Raw genomic sequence first — 19412 nt, 5'->3', positions numbered from 1 at the left:
ACTTGGGGAAAAGAAATACAGAGGAGGGAATAGCCACAAAAGAAAGCCCACAAAGGCAAAAGGTACAGCCCATAAGGGCAGGCAAGAGCTAGAATTAGGTTGAGTTAAATTTCCATGGTAACATCTCATAGAAAACAATGATCTTAATAAAAATATTTTAGGGTAACAATGAAAATAAAAACAAAACTGAGAAACAATTTAACGGCAATGAATAGTAAACTCATCAGGGAATTGGGCTGCGTGGGTGGCTCAGTAGGTTGAGCGCCTGACTCTTGATTTCAGCTTAGGTCACAATCCTACTGTTCATGAGCTTGAACCCCATGTTGGGCTCCATGCTGACAGTGTGGATCCTGCTTGGGATTCTCTCTCCTCCCTCTCTGTTCCTACCCCGCTCATGCACTCTCCCTCTCAAAATAAATAAACTTGAAAAAGAAAAAACTCATCAAAGAATGAATGGGGCTTACTGGAGTTATAGTTCACTCCAAGGGAAAGCTTTACTGATGAAAATCTATGTGGTGGGATTCTTATTAAAAACTTAGCTCTGGGGTGTCACCTGGGCTTTATGACGGAGTGGCTTCAGCAATACTCAAGTGAATCTCTTGCCAAGGCTGATGCTGTGTGGAGCCTCCAGCAAGCCCTGACTGGGGAATCACCATGCAGAACTCCAGGCTTTTGGAAAACACCCCTGCCTTCTTTTGCAAATAACTCTTCTTTTGCAAGCCAGCTACCAAACCACGGGACATCAAGTGACCATGAGGCCTGAACCTGCAATGCACTAGGTGTTGCCTAACCTACCAAGCCAGTTTGAGGAGTAGTCAATCCAGCCTGGAAATGGATGTGACTCTCAGACCGGGAACACTGACCTTTGGCACTGTTTCACACTGGGGAGAGGACAAGATCACCTTTGTGTGACGAGTAGCTGCATCTTGTTACGTAGAGGCATGGAGCTGTTTTTACCGTTTAAGTTCAAATATACAGAGAAGTGTGTATATGGATGCGGAGCAGCCCAAGATGGGGCAGAGGTGGCTGTTATTAGGTCTCAGCTCCAAGCCGCCCTCCAGACTCTGCTCTGTGCGTCTTTAACAGGTCATTCGCAGACAGGTGCACCCATGGGGAACGTGAGAGGGAGACTGCAAGGCTGGGGGCAGGGGTGCGGAGGGGAAGAAGGGACATGCTTCTTCCTGTTGCTTATGGGAGACACCACAGCACCGCAGCCTCGCTCTGGCAGCAATGGCTGGGTGCCGGAGTCTTGTGGTCCCAGAGCCCGCCTTGCTGGGCCCCCCCGCCCCCCCCCCAGGCGGGAGCATGTCCTCTGTGCGGCCCCTCCTCCAAGCCTGTTACATTGTAATAATCCCACCCTCTTCCTTCTGCTCCCCTGTCCCCGGAGCCCTGTGTCCTGCAGTCACTCCATCTGTGACACCTCCGTGCCCCTGGGGGCCTTTTCCTCCTCTTACCACTTGTCAACAGCTGCTGTGGTCTGTCCCCCATTGGACCCTGGCTGGTACAAATATACAGCTTGTTCGCTCCGTGTGTGTGTGTGTGTGTGTGTATATCTCCCTGGCTGTAAGCGCCCTATTGGGGGTGGGGAACTAACATCTTTTGAGGGTCCCACGCCTTGCCTGGTGCCTTAAGTGACCAACACCTGGCTTGCTGGTTACTCATTTCACCTCCCTTTTATTCCTCTTCTTCTACCTTGCAGAGAAAATGGGCACCTAGTCACTTACTCTCTTCCAGGAAGACTTTTTCCCCCCTTAAAAATGGTCTCCTACTCTTCCCCTTCTCGGCCCAGCTCCCTGGTGGGCAGACCATCTGTCTCCCCTTCTGTCCCTCACCACTCTCCCAGTACTGAGGAGGAAGGCCCAACACCCCCTCAGGCAGTCTCGGCAGCAGGAGAGAGATGAGGACTTTCTAAGCAGCTGCGGTGGGGCAGGTGCCGTGAAATTCATCTCCTGAGAACAGTTTGAGAACCATCAGTGGTGACAGGAAACCAAGGAGATTCAGATGTTTGTGTCTTGTCTTTATTGACAAAAAAGGGTCACAGCATTTCAGACTTTATTCAAATACACAAACAGTAACAAACAATACCCACAAGTGACAGGCATGGTCCCTAACCTCTGCACCCAAAGGCCATGTCGGAGTTGGCCAACCCCCAGCATCTCTGTCCCTACCCCCCCACACCTTGCTGACACCCCTGAGATCAGTTAAGACTGCAGAAACGAAGTCACTCTAGAGGAGGCTGGGCCACGCCTCGCTGCCAAGGAGAAAGCAGGTTCTGAGAGACAGAAGCGCGCTATCATGGCATCTCCTAGGAGAGGCCGGGCTGCTTCGTGAGCTGGGCCTGCATTGCCCGCGCCCTCAGGCCTGGGCACGTAACGAAGAAGACGCTCACCACCCAGCAGCACTGGGCTGCTGGAGAGAGCATGGGTCACTGGACATGTGACAGCCCCAAACCGATGGCCATGCCTCCCTCTGAAGTCATCAGCTGGGAGGAGAAGGCTTTCAGTAATTAAAAAAAAAAAATACTGACTTGGTTCATAAAAGGCTGGGGTGAATACTTTTCCAGAAACCTTAAGAACTGAATCGTCCTCAGATTCAGGAGCATTGGAATAAATGTCATTGGGTGGCCTCATGAAAGCCAGCCCTCTAGGGGAGCAGAAATATCACTTGTGTTGGTTTCTCAGAGCACCGAGCGAGGGGCTCAGCACTCTTTCTACAGGATCCACTGGGGGACTCTGCAAAGACAAATGACTACGTGTTCCTGAGGGGCTTGGCCTCTGCCCTCTGGCCCACCTCGCTTCATCCCTCCGTGCAGGCTTGGGAGCATGGGGAGCGCAGGCTGATGCCCCAGGAAAAGCAGATCTGATTGGGCTCAAGGCCCCAGATGCAGCCACTTTCCCTCCGTAGAGTCAAATGTCACTTTTTGGACTTGGCCAAAGGGCAAGTCTTCTAGGGTCCTCTGTCCTACTCAGGTCAGTCCTACTCAGGTCAGAGAGGCTTTTCCTTGACACGTGCCATCTTGTGCTTTCCGAAAGATGACAGAAAGATGCCTGCGACCTTTTTGAAAGATGACTGCTTCTGCTGCAGGTAGAAGTTCCTCTAACGTTTATAGCTGTAGAAATCGTAGGCATTAGGCCGGAATACAAGGTGCCAATGTCAACATGCACGTTCACGTTGGTGTGTAGACACACACATATCAGCAGACACCCTTGTACACACTTTTCTATCCCGCTCTACACACAGAGATAAGGTCAGAGTGAGAATCCCGGAGAAGAGTTACACCATCTGCACACGGGCAGGTCACGAGCTCATAAGACATTTGGCATCGTCTGTGAGTCATTTCCAAAAATTACAGCCCCACACCCACCTAGTAAGCATAGAGCTGTGGAGCAGAGAGAACCTCACTGCGAAGGAAACCAGGAGTGACTGACGTGAGGTGGCTCTTACAGGTGCAGAGGTCCCCAGGGGCACCTTCTCTGGGCCATTTGCCACACTAGGAAAAGTCATTGAAGGAAGAATAAGGATTCTCCAGCCCTTTGCGTTCAGTGACTGCTCACTAAGGCTCAAAAGCTCAGAGAGGAGGCCCAGATACAAGCTCTGTGGTCCCAGGGCTTTACTCCCCTCCTTGGTCAAACAAGCACTTGATTCTCGAGGACATGGCACTCTGTAGATAGAAGTGGCGGGAAGGGGTTGGGCTCAGAGACGCGGGGAGTCCTCAGACTGCCCAGCAAACACATACACCCCACTGGGGCTGGTGTGGGGCCACGGCCACGGCCACAGCCGCGGGGCAGGTTTGCCAAGGTTAGAAACCAAGGGACGGGGACGGGAACAAATATCGAACGTTCAGTCAAGGCATTTCCAAGAGACAATCACAGAAATAACAACACTTGGAAACTACAACAGAACACATTTGGCAACTTTCAAAGAAATAGCTGTCCCCACCCGGGCCATCAGAGGATCCAGAGTCCCTTTATCTTAGGTCCAGTTCAAAAAGTCAGGGAAGGAAGATGGGCCAACGGAGGGTGAGCAAAGGCTGCAGACCAGTGACACCGGCCTCCTGCAGCTCCCATGTGTGTGTGACACAGCGTGGGATGCCGCCTGCCTCGAACCTCCACCTGAGAAAGCAAGCTACCGGACGGTCCGGGCTGCTGAGGGCGGGTGAGGTGGGGATGCACACGGCAGCTGAATGCCCCGAACCCAGAGCAGCGATCCCCAACCTCCACCTGCAACCAAGGATGCCCTGTCCTCCCCTTCCTCAAAGAGGGTCTGTCCACAGGAACATGGGGGATTCTGCTGACTCGCTCCTTTACCCAAAACCTCAATTCGACAAACTGAAGCTAGAATCCTTGGCATCTGCTGCATCTGTGTGGAGTGCGGGCAGGACGGGGAAGAGTGTTACAAAGTGGCTGCCAACATCCAACGTGGCACCCAGGCGCACTCACGGCACAGCCCAGGGACGATCCTCTGTAGCTGCTGCGGCGTCCCCGAAGCACAGGCGTGTACAAGGACCTAGGCCTTCCTCTTCCCTTCCCCCAGGTTCCCCGTTAGGGCTCCCACTGGGAGCCCAGCCCAGCTGCTGTGGTAAGGATTTGTTCTAACACTGGCTAAGAAGACAAAAGCAGGTTTCTGAAAAGGTATTCTGCGGCCGGAAGTTGTGTCTGTCTTCATGTTCCTGGGGTGGGTGGGTGGAGGGGGGAAGGGCAGGGGTTCCTTTGGTTTTGACCAGAACACTTCTCCACTGGGGGGCCAGGCTCAGCTTTGCCTTGCAGGAGCTCGGTTACTGTACAGGAGCAAGAGTTAACTTCACGAGGTGCTCTGCCGGCTCTTGATGGTTAAGAATCTGGAATTTACATCCGAGATCCCCTCTCCTGTAGAATCTGCAAGTGGAAGATGGGAGAGACGGCTGAGGCTTGGGCTGGGGAGCCAAGCAGACTACTTTCAGGCTGAGGAGCCAAACAGACTGCTGAGGGAAAAGGGACTCGCAGCTGCTTTCCAGACCGCTGAGCAGCACAACAATCCTGTTACCGCAGGAAGCTCGGCTGGGTTCAGCCCTGGCCTCCCCTGAGGCACTTCAGCTGGAAGAGCCTCTGGCCAACAGCACTGTGCCCTCTGCGTGCGTGCGTGCTGCCGGACCACTCCTCCCACACTAAAGGAAATGGTTCAGACGCACTATGCATTGCTGACTTAGAAGTGTGTGTGAGAGACAGAGAGAGATTCGGGGGGGGGGGGCCACAATACAGGAAAAAGCGGATAACTGTACAATTTTCCAGTAACTTAAGGTGGGGGAAGTCACAAAGGTAACCAAATACCTTTTCTCTTGAGACAGGACAAAAAAAGAGAGAGAATAGTTTCAAAGAATGAACACAAAATATTTTCCAATTTTAAGTTTCAGAATTCTCACTTTGCAATTCGATTTTTCCTTGATTTGATAGTGGGTACGTAAAGCCGACCCTATTTCAGTATCCACTTCCTAACTTAAAACTCTCGGTCCCTGCCCCATAAATCCTGATTTACTTATTTATTTACTTAAATGTTTTATTTATTTTTGAGAAAGAGAAAGAGAGAGACAGTGTGAGCAAGGGAGAGTCAGAGAGGGAGATACAGAATCTGGAATAGGCTCCAGGCTCTGAGCTAGCTGTCAGCACAGAGCCCGACGGGGGCTCGAACCCACGAACTGTGAGATCATGATCAGAGCCAAAGTCGGACGCTTAACTGACTGAGCCACCCAGGTGGCCCCATAAATCCTGATTTAAATTCCAACAGTCAATGACTAGAATAAAGGAAAAATGTGAACCTAGCTTTAGAAGGGAAGGAAGAAGCCAGGAGCAACCAACAGCCCAGGCCAAGCCCACCAAGGGGCTGGGAACAAACGAGTTGGAGACAAAATTCTAGTGACATGATTTCTTACCTTTGCCTTTTCGCTTGGCTCTATGACAATGCCATTGGTAGAATTATTGAGTTCTCTGGAGACAACACAGAGGAATTCGGCCTGATCCTCATTTCCATAGTTATAGGAAGATCCGATGCTGATTAGCTGACAAAACAAGAACATGGTGAAGTCCCCCTACAGTACTGAAGTGCCACACAGATCCAACCCTCCTCCTGACTGAACTTTGGGGTTTTGCTTCTCACAGGATGATGGGCCATCTGGGACTACCAAGGCCCAAGGGATAACTGGATCTGTGATTCACTAGCGCATCCTCGATGAGGCTTCCCCAGAAAGGAAGAGCACGGGTTCTGCCACTGTCCCCCACCCAGGCACTTGAAACAATCCGAAAGGCAGCAGCTAGGATTAACATGATCGTATTTCTTCCAGCAAACACTGAGGTGAAAGAGAAGGTTTGTGTGAATGAAAATGGACACTTGCTTCAGCCAAACACCTACACAGAGCTGGCTCATCTTTGAGCAGAAGTCCTAGACAGGAGACTGGCACTCAAAAGGCTCTGGAAAGCACCGAGTGAATCACTGAAGAGTTACCATAAACCATATGCTGCTGGGACTTTTAACCTTTTCGGCAAACTAAATTCAGGATTTAACTCTAAATAGGAAATAAACATGCACGGAGAAAAACGGAGCCCAAGGGTAAGGTCCTCCAGGCAATCATGCAGGGCCTCAAGTCAGAAGAACACGACTGACTTGCTCTATGAATGGGCTATGGGTCCCTCTGCCTTCCTGTGCCTGAACTTCCTCATTTGTAGAATAGAGTCAGTGGGAACATGCTTCACCGGCCCCTCGAACATTAACAAGATGAGAAAAAGAAAATAAAAAAATCATTCACTGGTTTTCATCAAGAACGCTTAAAAAACATTTTTGTAACATTCTTTGCTTAAGACTTGAGAAAGGGCGCCTGGCTGGCTCAGTCGCTAGAGCATGTGACTCCTGATCTCAGGGTTATGAGCTGGAACTCATGTTGGATGTAGAGATTATTTAAAAAAAAAAAAAAACATTAAAAAAAAAAAAAAGACTTTTATCAGGGAAAATATTCATGGAGTGAAAGTATGGCAACATTTTGCCCCCACCTGAGTAAAAACTAGGCTGACATATAAAAGAAGGGGCGCCTGGGTGGGGGCTCAGTTGGGAGAGCATGTAACTCTTAATCTCAGAGTCTCAGGGTCGTGAGTTCAAGCCTCACACGAGCTGTGGAACCTACTTAAAAAAAAAAAAAAAAGGGAAAAGGAAAGAACTAGGCCAACATACACAGGCAGAATTGATTCTGCAGCAGAGGGGTGAGGAATGATTCAGTGTTGGCTCTGAAGATCAAGTACCTGTGTATTTGATCTGTAACACAGTACCGTTAACACGACGAACAGCATTTATTTGAGAAGGTTAAGTTTATGGTGACAGTTCAACTGACACTTAAACTCTACATTAAAAATAGGCACGATCCACATAACATATATCCCTTCTATATATATCCATTCTATTCATGCCAGCCTCCCTGCTGTGCACACAATAGATGAACTGAACAATTCTGCCATCTAATGGAAGAAACAGTACAATTCTGCCTGCCTGCCTGGCTTTGTTTTGGTAATTCTGCCACCATGCAAAGCTAAAGGAACACAGAAATCCACAGCCTGATGGGAAATGGCCAAGCCCCACTTCTCATCACGTCTGGCTCCTCTCACACCTGCTCTTGTTTGTGGCAATGAGTTATATGTATGTTCGTAACGACAGTTCTTAGCCTGGGGGAAGGAAAGGAAGGGTAGTTTCTGAGTCCTAGTGTTCTTTATGTACTTATTCTAAAATATTTCAAGTGAGCACTTTTGAAAGGAATCCCTCTGAGGGAGAAAAAATACCCCAGAGAGACACTTTCAAGCCTCAACAGGCTGGCTGGCTCTCTTGGGACACAGTCAAAAACTTGGATAAGAAGTTGGGAGACATGATACTATTCTGAACTCTTCCCAACTCATCCTAGACGACGAGCGAATAATCCCCATGTTTCTGAACAGGTGCACGCATGGCCCTATGGACCCCCGGGGTCAGCTGGTTACCGATGGCAGCTATTTGAGGGGCGTCGACTCCTGGGCTGAGATGCTGCGGTGGCTGCCACTTAGGAAACATACCTGTTCGAATTTCCAACCATCAGACATAGTGGAGACCATCTGTGTGAGCTCCTCTTCCTGGCACTGCAGGACTCTGTACACGTGCTTCACGGGGCCCTGCAACAACCAATGGACTTGGGAGAACAATTTCAAGGACAGGACAGTTCGCAGCTGCCCTGGGGAGGCTCATCCAAAGAATGAACACTGAAAAGGAAACTGCTTGGACTTTTCTTCCAGACAGCCATACACTGTCCCCTCTTACAAGCAGTAATGTCATCTTTCTTTTTTTTTTAAGACCTTAGTTTATTAAAAAAAAAAAAAATGCTTACTTTTTATTGTGACACTAAGAGAGCAAGTGCATGTGCGTGTGAGCAGGGAAGGGACAGAGAGAGGGGGGAGAGAGAGAATCCCAAGCAAGACCCCATGCTTCCTGTGGAGCCCGATGAGGGCTCGAATTCACGACTATGAGATCATGAGCAATATCATCTTTCAATAAAAACTTATCCAAGAAAGAAAAGAAAAAGGCCCAAGGATATGAATTAGTGGGTAAAATAATTCTGAAGTTCAGAAAAATGAATTATGTGGTTAGATTTCATCTGTTTCCCAGAGTAGAAAATAGAGGAAAATTGCTTTGGGCAGGAAAGCCCCATTTTCTTTTTAAGTTGTTCCTATTGGACATACATGCTGAAAATGTAGACCATACTTTGGTTTCTTCAGAGTAATACCTTATTATGCCTAATATATTAAATAGGAACCCTGCAACATACCAACGTCCAAACTATTTTCACATTCTGCTGATGGTACCTGAGTGTTTCAGTGTTAAATGGTAACACTGCTGTTACGAAAGTGTGTAACAGAAAATAAGTATTTGGTCTTTGTTCCTGGTTCCTAGCACAGAGCTTCTAAAACCCTTGGAATTTCCTGAGTGATAAAAGTATCTTTTTTTTGTGCCAATGACTGGTCCCCAGAATGACCGAACAAGCACCCTTAGAGGGTTAGAACTTTCAGTCCTACCCACTGACCTCAGCAGAGACTGAATTCAATCACCAGTAGCCAATGACTTAACTGAATCAGTCAGGCCTACTTAATGAAACATCCTTAAATTCCCAACAGTGGGGTTCAGGGAGCTTCCGAGTTGGCAAATGCCTCCATGTGCTGGGCAAGTACATCCCAACTGCACGCACAGACGCTCCTGTGCTCAGGACCCCACCTACGTCTCTCTTCACTTGGCTGTTCCTTAGTCTGTGAGAGATCAACTCTAATAATAAGTTTAGCATTTTCCTGAGTTCTAGGAGTTATTCTAGGAAATTACTGAACCCAAAGGGGGATGTCATGGGAACCCTTGAATTTGTAGCTGAACTGGACAGAAGTACAGCTACCCTACGAACCTGGGACTTGGCGCTGGTGTCCGAAGGAAGGGCAGTCTCGTGGGACTGAGCCCTGAAACCTGTGGAAATAGTTACTACTTATTAGTTAGTGTCAGGACAGGATTAAACTGCTGGACACCCAGTTGGTGTCAGAGATTCAGACAGAAGTCATTTGCTAGTTGACTCAACTTTCTAGAACAGAAGAGAAAGGCGGCATGTCCTAAAGTTGCAGCACTAAGGCTCCTACACTCCAACCACCGGAGGACTCCCACACTTATGACTTGGCCCTTGACGAATGAGAAGCCAGAGTCAGGTGATGGCCAGGGCTGCCGCAGAGAAGCGTGCTCACCAGATGGAGGCTCCTGTTCATTGGAGGACAATTAGAGGCCCACAGGGAGACTCAGTGCTTAGCAGTCTTGGACTACTCGGCGTTGGGTCCAATAAATAGCTGCACATCCATTGCCCATCTTGGAGGCCAGGAGGCATTGGTTAGAGAACAATGACGCTCCATCAGGGAGAGAGGGATCAGTTAGATTCACAGGAATTTAAGAAAATGTGGACTGTTTCCTTAAGAATACTGAAAACTTAGCTTTAGTACTTTTGCAAAAGGATGAATGGGCTTCAGTTATCTGGAAAATTAGTTTTGGAAGAATCACTACTAGGGAAATAGTGGCTCAACAATCGCAGCTGTGGATCACGGAGTGCTATGAGTCCAGAGTGGCTTCCATGGGACACTGGTGTCAGCAAGGCGTTTCGCCTGAGCGAGGCGGCGCTGTTGGGTTGGAGGCAGTTGGGCTGACCTGCCGACTACACTGTGACTACATTGCGCTCTTTCTTCCAAGCTCTCCCCTTCTGAACCAAATGCAACTATTGTTACACAACGTACCAAGAAAAACATTCCCTCCTCATAAAATATAGGGCAAATCTCAGGAAGATTTCAGTTGGCGCTAACCACACATTTTGGAAACCAAGTGTTTTCTGTTAGAAAACTCAGTGCATCATGAAAGATCTACGATACCAGTCATAACTGTCAAAGTCCCAGGTATTTAAGATGCATGTGTTACCTCTTTTTAATTTTTCTCTTCCAAAGTAAACCATGGATGTTCTCAAATGCACCAAGGTCGATCACCTAACATAAATTATTATCAAAGACAGTCAAGTAGTAGAATGGTGGCAGCTGTTAAGAGATATGAAGCATCACCAGAAGAAGGTGGGGTGGGACACCCCCATCTTGGGCTTTGCCTGAATGTCTACCATGTGTGTCTCCTTAAAACACAGACAAGTTGGGCTGCCTGGCTGGCTCTGTCAAGAGGAGCGTGCTGTGGCTCTTGATCTCAGGGTCATGAGTTTGAGCCCCACGGTGGGTATAGAGATTACTTAAAACTAAAATCTTAAAAAAAAAAAAAAAAAGTTAAAGGAGATAATGTGTCTGAAGAGACAGCTACAAAAACACACACATGGCCAACTGGGCCTCAGAGCCATGTGTGACACAGGCAAAAGAGGGTGTCTTTGCATAACCTCAAATCTGCTGCTCAGAGTTTCACTCAATAAAAAGGACAGATGGAAAGATCAATTAACATCAAAAAGGCCTTTACATCCCTAGAACAAAAAAGCTTCCAACTGGGTCTATATCCACAAGCCTTCAGAACCTAGAGGACTAATTAACTTCATCACTGTCATCAAACAGAAATCTTACAATGCTCTCAAGGAATCAGCTAATGGCAAGGAGCTCAGAACGTTCAGGGTTGAATGGCTTCAAGTTACATAATTCATGGCACCATCAAAATTTTACAGTAAGCAATCAAAAGCTTTTTTGGAATGTGGAAAATAAAGGATGAAGCTAGATTTTCAGAATGCCCAGCTATTAAATACCCACAATAGTGAAAGATGCCATGTAAGTTTAATATGAAATGGTGAAAAGACTGGCATCACTAGATCATATTTCATACAGCAAATGGCAAACCAACTATAAATTCACTTTTGAACATTAGAAAGATGTCTTTCAGGGGCGCCTGCGTGGCTCAGTTGGTTAAGGGTCTGACTTCAGCTCAGGTCATGATCTCATGGTTCGCAGGTTCAAGCCCTACATAGGGCTCTCTGCTGTAAGAAGCCTGCTTCGGATCTCTATTTCACCACCCCCCCCATTCCCAGCCCCTCCTCTGCTTGTGCTCTCTCTCTCAAAAATAAACATTTAAAAATAAAAATAGGAGGGGTGCCTGGGTGGCTTAGTCGGTTAAGCGTCCGACTTTCGCTTAGGTCATGATCTCGCAGTTCGTGGTTTCGAGCCCCTCGTCGGGCTCTGTGCTGACTGCCAGCTCAGAGTCTGGAGCCTGTTTCAGAGTCTGTGACTCCCTCTCTCTCTGACCCTCCCCTGCTCACGCTGTCTCTCTTTCTCTCTCTCCTAGAAATAAATAAAAAAAATAAAAAAATAAAAAATAAAAAATAAAAACAAAAATAGGAGCACCTGGGTGGCTCAGTCAGTTAAGCGGCCAACTTCGGCTCAGGTCATGATCTCGCAGTCTGTGGGTTCAAGCCCCACGTCGGGCTCTGTGCTGACAGCTCAGAGCCTAGAGCCTATTTTAGATTTTGTGTGTGTCTCTCTCTCTGCCCCTCCCCAGCTCGTGCTTTGTCTCAAAAATAAAGAAACGTTAAAAAAATTTTTTTAAAGTAAAAATAAGAGACACCAGAGGAGGGCACTTGTGGGGATGAGTACTGGGTGTTATATGGAAACCAACTTGACAATAAACTATTTGTAAAAAAAAGAAAAAAAAAAAGGACACCATTCAGCCAGCAGCCAGCAGGAAGAAAACTAAGGAAGCCCTTCTTCCCACCTTTGCAAATTACTATAGATTAAGTGAATGAGAGATCATTTTTGAAAAAAAGCAAAAACAAAAAAAACAGGTGTCAGTTATTCAACCAGATAATTCCATTTGGAGTTAGAAAACTTGGATATGTGAACTCCAACACAGAAAGAGCAATGAACTATTTTCTATTTTTTTGAGTTTTGAAAACAAAACGTATTACCGTCTTCTTAATCATAGGAAAATTCTACATTGCAATAGACTGGGTCTCAGGAGAGCAGCTACCCCCAGTACCTGATGGGGTGACAGGCAAGTCCTGCTACAAGACAGATGGTCACAGTGGAGACCAACCATGCCCTCCGTCCCTGCGGTGGTGCCATCTTAAAATAGAACCTAAATACAGGAAAGGGAGCATCTGTTTTCCCTGCTGGGCTTCAAGCTTCTAGAAGACATAGACCCTCTCCCAGGAGGCAGAGAATCTCAAGGGTCTAAAAGATGCCACCGTGGCCACTTAAGACATGTGATGGGTGACGTGATGTGAAATAAGCTACCTGTACCTTCTCAGAACTAGGTGGCAAACTGTGTGTTTCTTCTTGCTACTGTATCTACTGTGTTCATAGAAAAACCCAGACCTCATAATAAACAGAGAAGCTTATTTCCTCAGAAGCATGATTCACAAGCAGCTCCTTAAAGTCTAGGCCACGAGACTCGTCTCACGTGGCCATCAGGAGCCAAATGCGACATGGTCATGCTTTAAAAGCCTGGTCCTAATAAAGAGTTAAAGAGTGGCCAACGGGTGGAAGTAAGAGCTCGCTGGGGCTTGACGTGGAGGGAGACACATGCTCTGTGAGAACAGGTTCTGGACCTTAAGTGCAGTGGGCCCCTTCTGCCGCCCCCTCGTAAGCCTCCGCCGCAACCTCCCCACTCTCCTAAAGGGATACGGGGGCTGTTTCGTTTTGTAATTTCTTCTTCTGTTTCCTTGTTCTGAACAAGTCTGGTGGCGTATGTGCTGTCTGCCTGGTGGAAGGCCCATGTTCCAAACAGACTCCAGCTTTGAGGGGAGAGGTAGCCCTTGCCAGGCAGCATCCTTTTCAAATCCCCCACCCAGACATGGGGACAAACAGAGCCACTGAGACCTTTTCCCCTTAAGAGTTCAAAACTGGGGTGTCGGGGTGGCTCAGTCTGTTAAGTGTGCGACTTTGGCTTAGGTCATGATCTTGCAGTTTGTGAGTTCAAGCCCTGTGTTGGGTTCTGTGCTGACAGTTTGGAGCCTGGAGCCTGCCTTGGATTCTGTGTCTTCCTCTCTCTCTGCCCCTCTGCCTCTTGTAGTCTGTCTCTGTCTCTATCTTTCTCTAAAAAATAAATAAACAATTTAAAAAAATTAAAAAAAAAAAAAAGTTCAAAACCTGTGGGGCGCCTGTCTGCTTCAGCTGTGGAACACGTGACTCCCGATCTCAAGGTTGTGAGTTCAAGACCCACGCTGGGTATAAAGATTATTTAAAAAATAAAATCTTAAACAAAAAAACAAAACAAAGAGTTCAAAACCTGTTACCTGAGAAGTTCTGTTCTCATTGTCCCGTATCCTTTCCTTAACCAGCCGCACAAGAGATGCAATGTTGTAAAACTCCGCTTCTTCCAAAACACCTAGGACAAGAACCAGTTCGTACGTAGTTGGAGATGTATTACATTCCCCAGAAAATAATGAGAAGAGGCTAAAGTTTACATGCTTGCTAAGAGCTGCACTTTTTTTTTTGAGAGAGAGAGAGAGAGAGAGAGGGAAAGAGAGAGCGCGCGTGAGCATGCTCAGGGGGAGGGAGAGGAGGAGAGGAAGAGAATTTTTTTTAAGTTTATTTATTTTGAGAGCAAGAGTGAGCATGCTCGAGGGCAGAGAGAAGGAAGAGAGAAAATCCCAGGCAGGTTCTGCACTACCAGCGTGGACCCGGACACAGGGGGGCCAGAACTCATAAGACATGAGATAATGACCTGAGCCAAAATCAAGAGTTGGGGTGCCTGGGTGGCTCAGTCGATAAAGCATCTGACTTTAGCTCAGGTCATGATCTCACAGTTCATGAGTTTAAACCCCCCAGGGCTCCTGTGCTGACAGCTCAGAGCCTGGAGCCTGCTTCAGGTTCTGTGTCTCCTTTCTCTGCCCCTTCTTCACTCACACTCTCTCTCTCAAAAATAAATAAACATTAAAGAAAAAAAAAAAGTCAGATGCCTAACAGACTGAGCCACCCAGGCACCCCTTGAAACTTTTTTTTAGAAATTTTTTTTACGTTTATTTATTTTGAGAGGGAGAGGACAAGGGAGCAGGGGAGAGGCAGAGAGAGGAAACAATCCTAAGCATGCTCTGCACTGTCAGCGAAGAGCCTGATGTGGAGCTCAAACACACAAACTGCGAGATCATGATTGGAGTCAAAGTCAAGAGTGGGACACTCAACTGAATGAGCCATCCAGGTGCCCCTTTTTTTGAATTCAAGAGAGAGAGAGAGAGCAAGTGGGGGGAGAGGGGCATAGAGAGAGAGTGAAAGAGAATCTGAAGCAGGCCCCCCACTCAGCTCAGAGCCTGACACAGAGTTTGATCTCACAGTCTTGAGATCATGACCTGAGCCAAAATCAAGTAAGAGTCTAACACTCACCTGACTGAGACACCCAGGTGCCCCTGAACTGTACTTTTCAAATGGAAGTCTAGTCTCTCTCCTTCAGCCTAGGAAACATTTCGTCGCTGTATAGGGTGTACCCACTCCCTTCTCCTCAAAGTGAGTGAGTCAAGTTCTGGGTCTGCTCTGTTCACTCTGTTTCATCCCTGCGGTTTCCCATTTGGCATCGCCTCTGACTCTCCTTGCACCTGCCCATTAGCTGCAGGGCACCTTTCCCATATGTCACTTAGTTCCTGGAACTTGTCACATTGGAGAACTCCCGAGCTTGTAATGCTTACCTAGTTGGTCCTAAAAATTACTGGGGGTGGGTGTGTGTATCTAAATTTATATGGACCAAATTTTAATAGGGTGCTTATTATTTGAACAAGATAAAAAGCAATCACTGAGAGAATGCTGTGCTAAGTAAAATCAAAGGCCATGGACAGGACAACCAAGGGGGTGTGTGATTCCGTATCAGGAAAAAAAAGCTTGCTATAAAGGATGTTCCTAGAACTGATAAAATTGGAATATAAGCTGTAGATAAAAGTATTTATCAATATTAAATTCCCTGATCTTGATAACTATACCGTACTTACATAAGGGAATATCCTTGTTCTTGGGAAATACACTGAAGTATTAAGGAGTGAATCTGTAATCTAGTCTCAAATAATTCAGAAATAAAAACTATGATGGGGGTGAAGGAGAAGTGCAAGACAGGGGACAGAGATAGAACAGAGGATAACATGGATGACAAAAAATGGTGGTGAAGCTGAGAGTTCCCTATGCTATACTCTCCCTTTTCTCTGAATTTGAAAATATTAAAGGGGCGCCTGGGTGGCTTAGTCGGTTGAGCGTCCGACTTTCGCTTGGGTCATGATCTCGCGGTTCGTGGGTTCGAGCCCTGCGTCGGGCTCTGTGCTGACTGCCAGCTCAGAGCCTGGAGCCTGTTTCAGTCTGTGACTCCCTCTCTCTCTGACCCTCCCCTGCTCACGCTGTCTCTCTCTCTCTCTCTCCTAGAAATAAATAAAACATTAAAAAAAAAAATTAAAAAAAAAAGAAAAGAAAATATTAAAAAAAATTTTTTTTAAAGGACTTCAGAAAAGATGCTTAAGATTCCTTTTTTCCAGAAACAAGATTATCAATGAGATGGTAACTAAAGAGGCTAGATGGGTACATGACATTTATTGTACTATTCCCATTATTTTCGAATGCACCTGAGATGTTGAAAAAAGAGAAAGCATGTGCACAAGGACTCTTTTTACTAGCTGAAACAGATACGCTTTGCAGCCACTTAGTTAACTAGCACGGCCATTACAGCTTTCTTACTCAGAACTAAAGCTTTCAGGTCAGGGTGCCCTGGATTTAGGGAGAGGCCCCAATCTTCAACGGAACGCCTTTGGCGAGACCACACCAAGCCTTTTGGAAAGATGTCTAGACCTGCTTACGGTCCGAATGTCCTACCAACCAAAGATGAGGATACAGCTGACAATGGGCTGGGGAATGAATTAGGTCAGCTGCAAAAATTTACAAGGAAGCATGAGACCAGTCTTACAAGAAATGAGGCCAAGCCTTTATTATTTTTTACAGCTGCAAGTTCAAACTAAAAGTGAAAATATAAATAATTAATGTCAGAGATGTGGTGCTTCAGGGTATGGACATTTCACTGCCAGCAAGCACATAAGCGAAAGTAAAGAGGGATCCAGACAATTCTGCAGGTTTGAAAAATGCTCCTGAAGCGATCTGCAAAGCTGACTTACCTATTTTCCTTCTCATTAAGGAGGCTGTGAGCCCAGTGGGGATCCCTTAAATAAGACCTCCTCAGATAAGAGGAGATAACTAGAGACTCTCTGCTCATTTATTTCCTTCCTTCCTTCCTTTCTTTTTTAATGTTTATTTTTGAGAGATGGAGGGAGACAGAGAATCTAAGGCAGGCTCCAGGCTCCGAGCTGTCAGCACAGAGCCCGACATGGGACTCAAGTCCGCCAACCATGAGATCACGACCTGAGCCGAAGTTGGACGCTCAACTGACTGAGCCCCCCAGGCGCCCCCCTGCTCACTTTCATAAACCTTTACTACACCTGCACGTGACCTTGATGAACATCTCAAACAAAATTCCAATCTGTGAGACAGCTTTCAAGACATGGGCTGTGTTTTGAAAATGTCCAGTTCAAACGCTGTTCTTACCTTCTTCAGCCAACTCCTTCGTAATGATGAGTTTCCCATGGCGGAGGTAGTTTAGGATAGGACCGAAGTAGGTGGGGTCCCTGTCAATCAGATAGGCTCCTGTCTCATCCTGCCAACCAAACACAAAGATACCACTTTGGAGCTTTCGGACTAAATCAGGGCAGGGTTCCAGCCTCTCTGTCACCACTCATTAGCAAGAGGACAAGTTTTGCTAGACATTGCTTATCAGAAACTACTGGCAAGAAGGCCAGCTTATGTTTCTTGTACTCAGATCATTTCAGGTGCGGTGTTACAGACAGATGTACAGTCATCATGCAGGCATTTACTTGAACTTCCAAAATCTTTTTTTTATATATATATTTGTTTATTTTGAGACGGAGAGAGAGAGAGCGAATGGAAGAGGGGCAGAGAGAGGGAGACAAAGAATTCCAAGCAGGCTCCGCAGCTGCCAGGGCTGGAACCCATGAACCAGGAGATCATGACCTGAGAGCTGAAACCAAGAGTCAGATGTTTAATTGAATGAACCACCCAGGTGCCCCTGAACTTCCAAAATCTTTACTTGGACACAATAACCACCAATCTTTTGAGAGATATCTGTTATCAAGAAAGAGGAAGAAAATGCTGTATTTTAATTACTTAAATCTTTGCTTGAGATGGACATTTTGACTTCCCTCTACTGCCCCCAAATCACATTCCTAATTCTAAGAAAACCTCTGTATAGTTGGCAATGCTCCTGAGCTCAAGGCCAACATCAGTGGGAGTCTGCATTGCCAGCTGTAGCTCACACACCCCAGTTCTGTGCCCAGAGGAAGCTTGGCACTTCCAGGACTTGGCTCTGAGCAGCTTTAATCCTACTCATCTTTACAGTAAAAGGAACAAGAAGAAACTGGCTTCTGCAACAAGAAAGATTTAGGGTAGATAAAAATAATTCCTTTATAAGCAAAGGTTTTGTAATTTCTTTAAAGTTCGGGCAGGACGGGTTTCCAGAAGTCAGATTTATTAGAGGAGAGGCAGTTGGTGAATAAAAAAACAAAACAAAACAAAAAAACACACCAAAAAACCAGCGAATCTTTACCCAACCCCAACTCTATTTCAATGTAACTGGCTGAGTGCTATATAGGATATACGGTGGTATAAGCCATGGTCAATGCCTTTAAGCTGGCAACTGAAAGATGAATGTGTAAAGTTAATAAGTAAACGACACTTCAAACTGGAAAAGGGTGGGAAGTGTCTCGTCACCTCTCAACTTTCTGTTAGCAGCCATGCATCTTGTCCAACAGCATCCTCAGTTTTCATTTTCCGATGGTCTTAACCAGTCAGCTTAGGTTTACACTGGCAACTGGCAATCTGTTTCCAAGGAATGTATCTGAGCTCTAATATAGTCTTAAAACAGCGACTGTCACCAGATAAGAGCTCAGGGCCCAGGACCACAGGAAAGAAGTGTGGTATCACGAGAAACACTTCCTGCAGCTGTCAGACCCAGGCTTTCACCCAACTTGGCAGAGGGGTCCGAGAGGAAGTCTGAGAAAGCTAGAAAGATGCCTTGGCTCACCCTGACCCAGTTCTGGACGCATCTGGCACAGGCAGTGAGGGGCTGACGAGGAGCCAGGGGAAAACTCATGTAGATCGGAGGGGCGGGTATTAGAGGTGTACGGAGAAGGGGTGTGGAGTGGGTTCTCGTGGGTGCGGGTGGGCACGGCGTGGGGACCGAGTTGCTGCGAGTGAAGGGCGGGGTCAGAGACAGCCGGGGTGCGACTGAAGATGGGGGAGAATGACGCCCAGGGCCAGCCTGGCGGGGGAGGGACGGCAAGGGGGTCCGGGCCCGAAAAGCCCGTGAGGAGAGTGTCGCAGGAATCTGGGGACGAGCTAGGAGGAACGAGGGGGTCCGAAGAGCGGGGGCGCGCCCGAGGGCGGGGCGCACCTTGTCCGAGTCCAGCTCCGGGTCCTCCTGGCAGCAGAGGCGACAGAGGAAAGACTTGGGCTCCCGGCCTAGGGTCTGTCTGGTGGTCACGAAGTAGGTGCCGCCCACGTTCAGCCGGACCCAGCGGGCCGCACCGCCTCCCCCTGCCCGCTCTGGCGGTCCGGGACCCGGTTCCAGCGGTGGCGCGGCGGCGGCGGGCGGGCGGCCGTGCCCGCGGGGCGTGGGGCCGGCCGGGCGAGGGCTGGGGGGCCCGCGGCCTGGGCCACCCCCGTCGCCCAGCCCGCTCCCGCCACCCCCTCCCAGCCCCGCCATCGCCGGGTCCAGCTGCAGCTCCGCCATCTTGGGCCGCCGCCGCCACCGCTGCCCGCGCGCCGCCGGGCCGGCCCATCTCTCGGCAGGGAGAGCCGGGCCGGCCCATCGGCGGGGGTGGGGCCGGGGGAGAGGGACGGGAGCGCCCCCAA

General features: G+C 47.9%; 1 protein-coding gene across 1 annotated transcript; it reads right to left on the bottom strand.

Annotated features, from left to right (window-relative positions):
- Nucleotides 1-1996: 1996 nt before the first annotated feature.
- Nucleotides 1997-19349, bottom strand: KCTD2 (potassium channel tetramerization domain containing 2). The gene is made up of 6 exons (XM_039226316.1): nt 18952-19349; nt 17031-17139; nt 13760-13851; nt 8061-8156; nt 5906-6031; nt 1997-4874 (listed from the first exon to the last, which is right to left on the bottom strand). The coding sequence occupies exons 1-6, from the start codon at nt 19288-19290 to the stop codon at nt 4845-4847; spliced, it is 792 nt and encodes a 263-aa protein (XP_039082247.1). The 5' UTR covers nt 19291-19349; the 3' UTR covers nt 1997-4844.
- Nucleotides 19350-19412: the final 63 nt, after the last annotated feature.

Source organism: Hyaena hyaena, unplaced genomic scaffold (genome assembly GCF_003009895.1).
Source record: "Hyaena hyaena isolate Hyena2069 unplaced genomic scaffold, ASM300989v1 scaffold_21, whole genome shotgun sequence".
Classification (NCBI taxonomy): domain Eukaryota; kingdom Metazoa; phylum Chordata; class Mammalia; order Carnivora; family Hyaenidae; genus Hyaena; species Hyaena hyaena.
This window is presented reverse-complemented; position numbering and strand designations above follow the sequence as displayed.